This window comes from Epinephelus moara, chromosome 23, assembly GCF_006386435.1.
Source record: "Epinephelus moara isolate mb chromosome 23, YSFRI_EMoa_1.0, whole genome shotgun sequence".
Classification (NCBI taxonomy): domain Eukaryota; kingdom Metazoa; phylum Chordata; class Actinopteri; order Perciformes; family Serranidae; genus Epinephelus; species Epinephelus moara.
This window is the reverse complement of record NC_065528.1, coordinates 3473525-3486291: the sequence shown is the minus strand read 5'-3', so window position 1 is coordinate 3486291 and position 12767 is coordinate 3473525. Positions and strand designations below refer to the sequence as shown.

At 41.5% G+C, this 12767-nt stretch overlaps 2 protein-coding genes across 2 annotated transcripts in view; one reads left to right on the top strand and one right to left on the bottom strand.

Annotated features, from left to right (window-relative positions):
* Window positions 1-12767, bottom strand: part of scube1 (signal peptide, CUB domain, EGF-like 1) — a 647001-nt gene that overhangs the window by 159306 nt on the left and 474928 nt on the right. The gene's annotated exons all lie outside the window — the stretch shown is intronic.
* The window catches only part of efcab6 (EF-hand calcium binding domain 6), a 95464-nt gene that overhangs the window by 1447 nt on the left and 81250 nt on the right, over window positions 1-12767 (top strand). Inside the window, exons 2-4 of the mRNA XM_050036042.1 lie at window positions 2984-3174; window positions 9532-9635; window positions 9764-9824. Of these exons, the coding sequence (XP_049891999.1) occupies window positions 2984-3174; window positions 9532-9635; window positions 9764-9824 (356 nt within the window). The remainder of the gene's footprint in view (window positions 1-2983; window positions 3175-9531; window positions 9636-9763; window positions 9825-12767) is intronic.

The window sequence follows — 12767 nt, the reverse complement described above, 5'->3', positions numbered from 1 at the left end:
AAGTTTCTTCAGTATTGGGACTACAGTTTGATGAAAGTTGTGAAGTTGTAGCACGTATGGTTGATTTGTTAGGAATTTTCAAAATTTTGGACTTTAGACGCTTGCTGTAGCGCCACCATCAGGACTATTGGCTTGAGTTTACAGCTGAGGATATCTGGCATGAGACTGGACCTTTGTGCAAAGTTTGGTGAGTTTTCACCCATGGGAAGTATGATTTCCTCGGAAGAAGAAGAAGAAGAAGAAGAAGAAGAAGAAGAAGAAAGAAGAAGAAAAAGAAGAATACCTAGGATTACAATAGTGTCCTGGCAGCTTAGCTGCCCGGACCCTAAAAAGGTAGCTGGAGCTAACGATGGAAGCTAGAACAGGCCATTTCATTTCCTTGCCATCTCTGTTGAGAGTTGCACATGCAGGATACTGATTGGGCACTTGTGAGAAAAAGGTGGCAGATAAAGACAAAGTTCATGAGCTGAAGCACAAGCAAGCATTTCAGTTATTAAGTTAGGTGGCATGAGAGGGTTTGGGTGAAACTACAACTAGGCTATGTATAGCACAGTTTGCCATAAGTTTGAGAGTGAGGTGGATAAAACAGGGTCATTTTCCATGACAAATAACGCAAGTCTTTTTTGTTATTTGGTAACCACTGATAATTTGTACAGGGTCAAGTAAAAATTTGTCTGCCAAACATGTCTTCATTTCAGTAAATTCATGGAGATATTTCAACAGGAGGCAAAATATTCAATGTACTCTCACAGAATGGTTCGTCAGATATCCTACGAAAAATGCATGCGAAACAGTTGGTATATCCTACAAATTTGTGCCCAATGAATGACGTTATGTCCTTAACGTACAGTTACATAATTAACGTTAAGTTACTGATGTAAGGTTCAGGAAAAGAAACATGGTGAGGACGTCCCTTAAAATGACTCAACGTTCACACGGATTCGAACACGTGACTCCAGGGGAAAGTCCCAGGCAAAAGACCAGTTCTTTGTGACCCATCCACCACCTCAACCTGCCTCCTTACAAGAACTTGAGACAACTTACTTGTTTACTGCCACCAGTGCTTTGGTTAGGTAATCGTTGCCTTTGAAAATATGTGGGATATGTACGAATTTGGGTGCATTGCTTTTGGAGGGAAAGTATATGAAAAATTTATGAGAACTGCCTGCAATGTTGTTCTGTGCATTTGCTCCTTTCAAACTCTATGGCAAATTCACAAAGAATGCATTGCGGCCGCTGATAGCACCATGAATTGTAAATTACTTGCAGCTGCTATCTCCTTTTCAAAGTCTGATTCACAAAGGATATTGCCCTAATGATATGACTATGCAAACATGCCCATAAGTTTTGTACCTGAGTGCAGATTGCCCTTTTTTGCATCTGATTGCAATTATCCATGTTCCCTTGGTGCCAAGAACACAGTAGGCAGAACGATGAGAAAAGGAAAAGCTTATTTTCAGATAAGCTACAGGTGCTGAACCATGAGGCGCAGATGCATTCCTAAAAACTTTAGGGGCGGGAGGGAATATGATAACTGGAGAGTGTGGGCGTGACATAAAGGTCTGGATGTTGGTACTTGATACCCTTACTGTATTGGTCAAAATAACCCAGTTCCAACTACCAACTATTTGTGTAGTTTTGCTCGCAGCCACTTTCCGTATGTAGAGCTGAGCAATATATCAACTTCAAATTGATATTGTGATATGAGACTAGATATGGTCTAAGATTTTGGATATCATATTGTAATTTTCTGAACTTACCAGACAGTCCTAACTGTTCTATTAACCACTTAGTCATTATATCCACATTACTGATGATCATTTATCAAAAATCTCATTGTGTAAATATTTTGTGAAAGCACTAATAGTCAACCCTACAACATCATCGCACATTGTAAAACTTCAATTAATAGCTTGGGCTATTATTTGCTTGAATCACTGAACTTAACAGGGCTATATTTGGGACAGGCCTTTAATTCCTTTCACACACAACTGTTGCTCAGCAAAGATTGACAATCAAATTTAAACAAGTATGAATATTATTTGTTTAAAAATGAGGCTTCAGATAATATATCAATTATGAATCATTCATTTGATCTACTTCTGAGAGACAGGATGGAGGATTACAGCACCCCGCATACCAACACAATCCTGTTAAAACAATACTCACAACTTGGATTAATTTTTTATGATAAACCCTTTTGATTTTTTTTTTATCTTAGGACCCATATAGACTGAAGGAATATGAATAACTTACTGGGTAATCAAGGAATGGACACATAATTTGACTTTATGTCTGCTTCAGAAGTAGAGAGTCGCTACCTTTTTTCTTGTCTGTTTTTCTTGTCAATTGAGTTATAAAGAATCGAACCAAGTTGAAAATATGTAGCATCTCCATACTGACAAAAGTTTTAACATTTATACCTGTATGCACAAATTAAACAGCTAACTGATGTTGGCTCAAGTGAGTAGCCAGCACTCCGGTTTTATACATTCAAAGAATTTCTATAAAAATGAACTGCTTGGCAACCAGACCAGGTGTCCAATTTACAAGTCTTTATTTGTCAAAATGTGTAGCCACACCCAGCTAGTAAAAGGGACTTTTAGTTGGGACTAAGCTTTTAACTCTCTGAAGACACTAATAATATCTGTGTGTGGCCATTAGTGCTAATCTTTGTGAATTGGACTGTTTTTTCAGTGTTGCTCATGTACATAGAAAGAGGCCAATTTAGCACCAAATGTGTGTATATACCTCATTTAAATATGAATAAATAGGACTACAGTATTGAGATGCTATCTGCTTGGCAGTGCAGTTAGAGGTGAATTTAATCCTTTGCTGGTGCTTTTAAAAATACATAGTTTCTTTTTGTCTTAATTGTGCAGGTTTATCAACCGCAAAAGCCAAGCAATCCTTTTGTAAACTTGTCCCTCTATCTGTATTTCCCTAAAATAACTTAAAAGTGATATTAAATATTTCATCGACCCCTATCCAGGGCGGCAGCTTATCCTGGAGCAGCTGAAGCCTCTCATCCACAGCAGACTGGCCAACATCAAGTCAGCCTTCATGGCAGGAGACCCCAGTGGCACAGGGCAGGTGAGCAGAGAGGAGTTCAGACGAGTCCTGAGGAGCCTGTTGTCTGTCAGCCAGAACCAGGTCGACATTGTCCTCAATGAGGTGAGCGAGACATTAGCTTTCCATTCCGTCCACATTTAGGTCAGAGGTCAGAGTCTCTAAAACACCACCTCAGCAAGGTGGCTGCTCTGTGAGTTAGGTTCTCTCCTTTGTGTCAGCGAGGTACTTACTGTAAATACTGACAGTGGCAGGTGCTTGTGAAACACATTTGGATACCTGTGTTACACAGCAGTAATCTGAAACAACCCAAAGCTTATCTGACCATGGTACCTTCAAAGAAAATGTGGGAAGACAGATTTTATTAAACTGACCTTGTGGGATTTCCATTGTAAACACACTTTTTTGGCTGGACCTATGAGGCAAGGCTAGTGTTATAAACATAAAGTATAGTTCTGAGTGACTAAGTGTAGATGTTTCTTCCATTGGCTGTTGCTGTTTCTATAAGAGTAGCTGCTGACAGTTCTGTATTACTGTAATACTCATTTTCTGTAACCACTAGGGCTGGGTGATTCGTACAGAAATTCATATCTCCTTATTTTCAGGCTGAATGGAAATACATTATATATATATATATATATATATATATATATATATGTCTTTGTATTTTCTACCAAATCAGCTACATGTTCAGTTGCAAGTCAAAGCCACTGAATCTAGTATTGGTAAATGATAAAAAAATATTTTTATTTATTGATTGATTGATCACCGCTGCGATTAACTCATATCGCAGCGGTGCCTGGACAGCGTGACGTGTGTGGTTGTGCTGCTGCCGTGGTCCTGCCAGATGCCTCCTGCTGCTGCTGCCGTCATTAGTCATTAGTCATACTTCTACTGTTATTATACACATATGACTATTGTCACACATGTATACTGCCAGATATTAATACATACTTTCAACATATTGTACCACAGTAGCCAGAACTGTAATATTATTACTTTCAATAACGTTGTTGTAAGCTACTGTTATTACCTGCATCTCTCTCTCTGTCTCTCTCTCTGTCTCTCTCTCTCTCTCTCTCTCTCTCTCTCTCTCTCTCATTGTGTCATGCGGATTACTGTTAATTTATTATGCTGATCTGTTCTGTACGACATCTATTGCACGTCTGTCCGTCCTGGAAGAGGGATCCCTCCTCAGTTGCTCTTCCTGAGGTTTCTACCGTTTTTTTTCCCCGTTAAAGGGGTTTTTTTGGGGAGTTTTTCCTTATCCGCTGCGAGGGTCATAAGGACAGAGGGATGTCGTATGCTGTAAAGCCCTGTGAGGCAAATTGTGATTTGTGATATTGGGCTTTATAAATAAAATTGATTGATTGATTGAGGCTTTTAATCTTATTTATGCACACAGCATCAACAGAGAGGACGGGTGAGGGAAGGAGCATAAGACACTGTCTGCTTTATATACATCTTGTATATGAAACATCTGTGTTGTTGCTGCGTTTTTTCAAACACACCTATCGCCTGCATACAGGCGCTGTCACAATGTCACACATTAGACTACAACTACCAAGAAGACTGGTGATGCGCCATGATCAACCTCACAGCGCAGCACTGTACTGCACGTGTGCTACTGCAGTCATTTCTTTCATCTCACAGACTGATTTAGCGTAGCATGAGCAACATATAGACTGATGTCATACTGTAGACTTATTAGCAGACGGATTATTCTGAGCCGCAGCACTGTGTGTCTCTTAATGTTGCTGGAGAACTTGTCAGTGAGTGAGTGGGGTGGAGCTCTGTGGAGAGTGTGAGAGAGGAGAGGTGCACACTGGTGTGGGTTTTGGGAAGAATGGCATTACAGTATGTAACGCAACCTAAACCTATATTGATATGGTATTGTCTAAATCTATATCTTGCTTGAATATATACTGATATATTGTACATATCGTCGTTGCCCAACCCTAACTCTCGGTTAGGATTCCTTCAGTGTTGATTGTTTAGGAAGTTTTTACCAGGAGCCAAATTATCCAGAGGTCTATACTCTACTACTGAAACCAGTAAAAACACTAAAAAAACAGTTTCACTATACAAATCAGTATTTTTCCGGCCTGTTCAACTCATTGCGGGGGGGCTGCTAACTATAGTGGCCAACATAAAAATGTGAATGTCCCTATCTAGAGCCAGTGTTAAGTTTCTCCATTCTGGGCTACTGTAGAAACATGGTTGTGCAACATGGCAATCTCCGTAGACAAGGACCCGCTCCCTGTATAGATATAAATGGCTCATTCTAAGGTAACAAAAGCACTACACTATTATACACTAAAGGAAACATACTTATCATATTATGTACATTTATGCCAATAGACCCCCTCTAAATCCTACACACTGGACCTGTAAGAAATTAAGAGACCTTTGCATTGAAGTAAATATCTTCATGCCACTTGTTCCTTTACTGCTTGACAGGGTGGTTTAACGGACCAACCTTCAAATGGTCTTGTTCACACTCATCTGGAAGTGTGTGTGACTCTTTGCTCCAACTTCACTCCCAAATTCCAAAGTATTTACTGTAAAACCCTTCCAGTTTGAGCTGATGGTATTTGATTAACACACCTGGTTAGGATGTGAAAGGTTGCTCAAAAAACGCTGGCTCTAAAACATGCATTAGATTTGTTTCCCTGTAAATTCTGTGTTGTCATGTGAGAAATCATCCAGAAGATGGCAGTAGAAGATTTACAGTATTTTAATCTCTTCCAGGCAGCTGACATTGACAAATGATGCTCCGTGGCCGTGGAGACTGGTCAGAGGAGAAGTGAATCTGGCAGCTGTTAAAGCAGACGTTAAGACGTTATTTGTTTGCACCTCTGTTGTGTTGGCTGGCATCAGTTTTGATCCAGCCCAGTGACTTATTCTGTACTATGTTTTATTCCATACATCCCTCAGCAGCCTACAGATGTTTACCACAATGAAGGAATATGAAAGCTGGGTGATGTAGGAAGTGGAACTCTGCATCCATTAGGTCTAATGAGAGTGTTGAGGCCTTGTATCAGGATGCTTCTCCTCTCTGGCATTGATCAGTCTGACGTGCACGTATGTGTGGTGTGTTTGGGGTCCGTGCATGGTGGCGTCATTCCCCCCTCTCCCTTCATCTTCATCTGTGTGCACGATGCCACTGTCACTCTGCTACGCCACTGTAATCGTCTCCACTGTTCCTCTTTGTTCCGTCTCAGCGCTCACGCCTGACAGTTTGACTGCCTGTCTTTCCCACACAGATTTCCTCCCATAATATCAGCACTTTGTGTCCCCCCCACCAAAACACCCACCCCCCCATCCCTTGCCCACCCCCTCCCACTCACTCTTATTCATTAAAGACACTGTGTGGGTGAGAGTGTGTGGAGAGTTGTCGCAAGTTTACTTTAAAGAACTATCAGTGGAGTAGCAGCTGTTGTTCTGGTGACATTTCGATGGGGAAGTTGTTATGTGCTTGGGGGAGCAAGATGCCACAAGCAGCCTGACAACCCCCTCTTCCTCCTCTTCTGTTCTTTATTTATCTATCTGGTCTAATTCATCAAGACCTTTTTTCATTAAATATTGATCAGTTATTAGATTTGCACTAGCTGGGCCTGTAAAGTTGCTTGAATAATTGGAGCTTAAAGGGGAGCAGGGAGGGTAGATGACAAAAAGACAAATCTGATGATGAAGGAAAAGCTGCTGACAGACAGCCAGACTCATGCAGAGAACAAGACAGAGAAAATCCACTGCATCATGAGAGCTCAGGCTCCGTCTCCTCCCCTGCTAAATGTCTTTTTTCTGTGTTTATTCAGTGTGATTAGAGCGGACTTTGATTCCTCTTAAATGTTGCAGCATCCTACCTACCTCTTTAGAAACACACTGCAGTTTAAAGCCTAATTTGAACCCACATCTGGCCATTCTGACTGATTTTGACACATCAAAAATCTGGACAAATCTTAAAATGATTCTACAGTTTGAGCTAAAGTCAGATTATAGTAATTTTTAAAATCCCTTAAGGGGATAGTTCAGATTTTTTGAAGTGGGGTTGTAAGGGCTACTTGTGTAGTCAGTATATTATACACAGTAGATGTCAGTCGGCACACCTCCAGTTTGGAGAAGCAGTCAGGAGTCTGACATGGAAGCTCAGCAATGTACTGCTGTGTAGGGGTCAGCAACAAAATGTATTTTAGCTAAAAAAAATCAATATCAGTTCAAGTGTATTCTATATTTAGAGCATTTTAACTTTTACCATTCTGTCAGACAGTGATTTCCAGTGGAAAATGAAGCTATTCAATCACTCTCTTAAAAGCCAGACTCCATTGAGAAAAAAAGTGATTTAATATTGCTGAAAACAGGAGCAACTGGTCTACCACTGCCTTAATCAGTTTTATGTTTGTGTAATTGTGTGACTTTAGTGTTTAAAATGGTTTGTTTAGATTCGCCAAAGTAACACAGTAACACAAACTAACTGAGTGATTGCAGTAGTGGTAGAACAGCAGCTCCTGTGTCCAGCGAGGTAAAGTTACTGTTTTTGTCAATTGAGTCTGGTGGCTTTTAAGAGCATGTATACATGGGAAACTAAAGCTGTGAGGGGCTTCCCTGTCAGAACAGGCTGTCTGGCAGAAAGGTAAAGTGCTAAAAATACTCTCAATAGAACATATATTTAAATTGATACTGATTTTTTAGGTGTGACTTTTTTAGGTGGTTAAAATCCTCTACAAAGAAGGTCAAGTGCTGGCTAAATGCAAACCAGAGCTGTACCCACTCTAAGCTAATCACACTCAAACTAAGGGGTAACAGTTTAAGTGTATTGATGCATTGTGGTATGTGTATTTTAATATACGTAAATGTGGTATGTGTAGTGTAGTATGTCTATTGTAGTAGATGTATTGTGATATACTGTATGTTGTGATGTTTGTGTTGTAGTGCAGTGATATGTGTAGTGTAGTATATATGTTGTATATGTATTGTTGGAATATGTGGTATATGTTGTGAGGTATGTGTTGTGGAGTATGTACGGTGGTTCAGTATGTGTATTGTAGTATGTGGATTGTGGAAATTTATTTTATTGTGCCTTCCATGTTCATACTGTATTGTGGTTTTATGATTTTTAAAACTGTACATTTTTAATAACATTGTAGGCCTACATGTAAAAGCCCAACTTGGGACAAGAGTTAAAATTAGCAATAGCTTTAAACTCTCTGCACAACACATCAGTCTCATACTCCATATTGGAACTATGTCAAATTGCATGGTCCCTATAAACTCAGATAAAACAAAACAAAACAAAATAAAATAAAATAAAATAAAATAAAAGGTGTTGTTGCTGACACCTCCACAGCAGTGCACTGCCAAACTTCTGTGTCGAATTCCAGCCCACTTCTCTAAACTGGGGGCGTGCCGACTGGCATCTACTGTATGTAAAACACTGACTCTGGTATAGAGAGGCAGGTAGTACAACATAGAAACACACTGATATACACCAGCAGTAGAGCATGCACTAAAGAGTACCAGCTTGTTCTTTCTTTTTAACCGAAAATGATTATTTTATACTAAGCCGATATTTACAGATGATTTTGTCCAGATTTACAGACGAATCTTATGGCCGCTGCCCTCCATGCCATCAGCCACTTACCTTTGTCTCACCTTCAGCCTCAGACTGAACTGCAGGTGTGTAACAGCACTGTCACAGGTATATAGAGCATGGAGAGCCCCTCGTCCTCCCTGAGGTGGGGGCTGTGTGTTACGCTCCGTGGCTGCTGATAGCAGTGATAATTGGACGGTGAGGTGTCTATAATAAGACTCAATGCCAGGAGCTCCGCTGGGGAGCACTGCACTGGATTACACCATGGAAGGATGTAGGGCAGGGCAACAGGGACTGTACTTTGATTATGAGCCACCAAAATAGGTATACGTGTGTGTGCCAAGTATTTGTCTGCTTGATTGAATGGATGTGTGTATTTGTGGAAAACTAGTTCTCTGATTTTGTGTGTTTGGGTATGTGCCAACTCTTTAGCAGTTTTCTGTGAAGTGTGTGTGTGTGCGTGCGTGTGTGTGTATGTGTGTAAAGCAGCACAAGGTCAGAACAAAAGCACGCGGCTGCATTTCCCAGGTGTGCCCCGTTCCAGAGAACAGCACCTAGTGTATTCCCAAAACAGCCTCGTCCTGAAAATTACTGCTCAACCCACCTGACGCCATCACCACACTGCTCTTCTCGTCTCCACGGAGATGCCATTACATGTGCCATTATCACAGATGCTGGTGCTAGAATGTTTGAAAAGTTTGGAGTGGGCTTGAGTGCAGGAGTATGTTGGATGTGGAGTAATGTCTCCACCACACCATCATCTTCATCCTCCTCATGCTTTTCATCATCATCATCATCATCATCATCATCACAGCCATGTTGTTTTGTGTGTGTGGCACCTTTTGTTTACTTTGTGTGTGTTGCTGCTGCAGGTGTGTGAGAGGAGCGGTGAAACAGTGGACTACATGCAGTTCCTAAAGAGGTTCACTCGAGCACCCACAGTCCACAGAACCTGCAGCAGCCTCAGCAGTGTGAGGTACACACACTTCTCTCCTCCAGTGCCGCAGCACACACTTTCTACACCAAGACACACCACACTGGGGTCTACTTTAGGCATTTGGTGGCAGCAGCTGAACATGTATTAACCCTGTCTTTTTGTCTCAGGCGTGGTCCACAGAACACTTCAATGTCCCTGTCAGAGATACAGAAGCATCTCAAAGATAAGGTGAGTACCCTCTGTTCAACTTGTTTATTGATAAAAGCTGCAACTTGGCTTGGTTTGGTTTGGGCCATCAGCCCAGCATGGCAGGGATTTGTATTTCCATTACAACAGGGCTACCAGCTTGAAAGTGTTTCTTTAACTGATGAAGGCTTGTCTTGAGTGATGACGTTTAAAAACATCTCACTGTGGCTGTTTCTGCTTTTATTTTATTATTAGACTTGCCTTTATTGACAACAAAGTCAGTGATAAACACATTTGGTCTCCTATAGATTCTTCACAATAAAAGTCCCCCATTACTTGTTATATAAAAACTTAAATTGTGAAGCAGCAAAATAAGGAAATGTTGAGTTTTTAAGCAGCAACTTCATACAACTTCTAATACGGCTATGGCGAACATAAAACAGTAAAATAAAGCAGATATTTAAAGCTATAGTGCGTAACTTCTGTCACTTCTGTCCCAGCGGATAATGCGTTATTACAACTAATAAGCCAGCGGCACTTCCATGTACACAGAATAACACTCGCCACACACCGTACACGGAGTAACACTCGCCAGTCGCCACACACCGTACACAGAGTAACACTCACCAGTCGCCACACCGTGTAAACAGAGTAACACTCGCTTCACACTGTGTACACAAGGTTCCCCAACGTGGTGAACACCAGGCTGCTAACATTACATTACGTTCATAGCACCATTTCCAAGAAAATAATAAAGTACTAGGTCCAGTACACGTAACAGCAACACATACTACTCATAATATAATTATAAACCAAGTCACTTACTTATCCAACAGCAGCAAGGCAACATCTGTGTCTGCCCTCAGCCCAATTTCTTCCTTCAGGGCTCTCCACCGAGGAAAAGCGACGCCAATACAAATCCTTGTTTGCCTTCTCCATCGGTCACTTTCCTTCTTTGCTAATAGACCTTCAGCCGAACGTCCAGGCTTTTTCTTTGTGGTAGGATCCACTTCTGAACCGTGTCTCGGCCGCTTCTCTGCCATGTTGCTTTCTCTTTCTACCTGCGCTCTACCTCTTGCTATGACACTCTCCCCTCTTCCTCCCCCTCCCTTCTTGTTGTGAGGAAGCATTTCCTGTGAGCCAGCACGGGAATGTCGCCAGTCGACACGCAAACTAAAAATGATATATATTGAATAATACCGCGAGATGTTAGAGGAGCCAATCGGCTTAATCAGCATTGTGTCATCTCCTCTTGTAGCGGCTTGGGTGAAATGGACATTTACGGACCTGTAGAAGTTACGCACTATAGCTTTAAAGTAAAAAAAGGACGCAGGAGAGAAACTAAACCAAACCACAGAGGTTAAGTTAGAAGCTACAGAAGTACTAAGAGCTGAACACATAGAGACTTTTAAAAACTCCTTTCTCTCTGGTCTCCTGCAGACAGAGGGCAGTAGTCGCACAATTCTACTTATCGCTACACCGCTTGAACCTTTTCGACCTACCCCGGAGAAGGTCCATTTCTGGCGCAGCTCGGCGTGGCATGGCACGTCGAAAGTGATAATGGCATGGTTTTACTCAGCGCGTCCAAAAGTGACAGTGAATAAGACCCATTTGTGTTGCGACAGAGAAACAGTTTGACCAGTGCATTCTGTGCATTTATTGTGGTGATCTGTTCTGTACACACAAAATCTATTGCATGTCTGTCCGTACTGGGAGAGGCCAACAGGCGGCTGTGGCTCAGAGGAAGAGTGGGTCGTCCACCAATTGGAAGATCAGTGGTTTGATCCCTGGCTCCTCCAGTCCGCATGTCAAAGTATCCTTGGGCAAGATACTGATGGCTGTTCTATTGGTGTGTGAGAGTGTGTGAATGGTTACTGAGTAGCAGTATTGTATGGTAGCCTTGGCCACCCTTGTGTGAAGGTGTGTGTGAATGGGTGAATGTGACTCGTAGTGTAAAAAGCACTTTGAGTGGTCAGAAGACTAGAAAGGCGCTATACAAGTGCAGTCCATTTTCCATTTACCATCCCTCCTCAGTTGCTCTTCCTGAGGTTTCTACTATTTTTTTTTTCCTGTGCAAGTTTTTTTTTTTTTTTTAGGGACTCGTTCCTTATCCACTGAGACTGTCCAAGGACAGTATGCTGTAAAGCTCTCTGGGGTTAATCGTGATTTGTGATAGGGGGCTTTATGAATAGAATTGAATTAAATTAAGTTGAATTGAGTGGGTCCCTACTTTATTTCCTGTGCTGTGCTTATATACTCACACATATGTTAATGTATGCACATGTGCATACAGGTGAAACAATACACATTCTATTCCACTGATAAGTGAATCAGACAGTAGCAGCAAAGCACCAACAATGATGTATCTTCATACAACAACAGTTCATATATCTTAGGAAAATGCACATACAATGGTTCATATTATATCTAACAGTTATTTGACCAATTAGTGAACTTTGGCATGTGAAGTTACATTTTTGACCCTTTACAGTGCTGACCCTTTGAAGATATGGAAAGCAGGAGAGTCTAGAACATTTTATTATTAATTTTATCCTGAGTGCAGAGCTGATCTTCTTCTTGGTGTTGTTTGTGTGTAGGCCTGTTGTCTGTGGGCCAGATGTAAAGCTCTGGCAGCCCTGCTCTAAAATGAGCAACTTCGTCTCCATATTTACCACAGACTGATATTTATGGATGAAGGGATTGTGATTGGTTGGTCCTTGTCATGACATGCGGTGCACACTGCTGCATTCCGAAAGTTGACCACTGTTTATCTCAGGGTGCAGCTGTTGCGCCCTGAAAAAAAGGCTTACTGGAATGCGTGCGCACCGCAACAGCATCGCTCTGGTGTTTGAGTGTGCCTGCTGCGCATCTACATTGAAAACAATAAATTTGAGGGCGCAAAAAAAGGGGCTTGTATACAGCCCCTTAGATTATCTTTTGTGGTCTGGATTTTTTGAGGTGGGTCTGAAATCATAGCTTGATGAC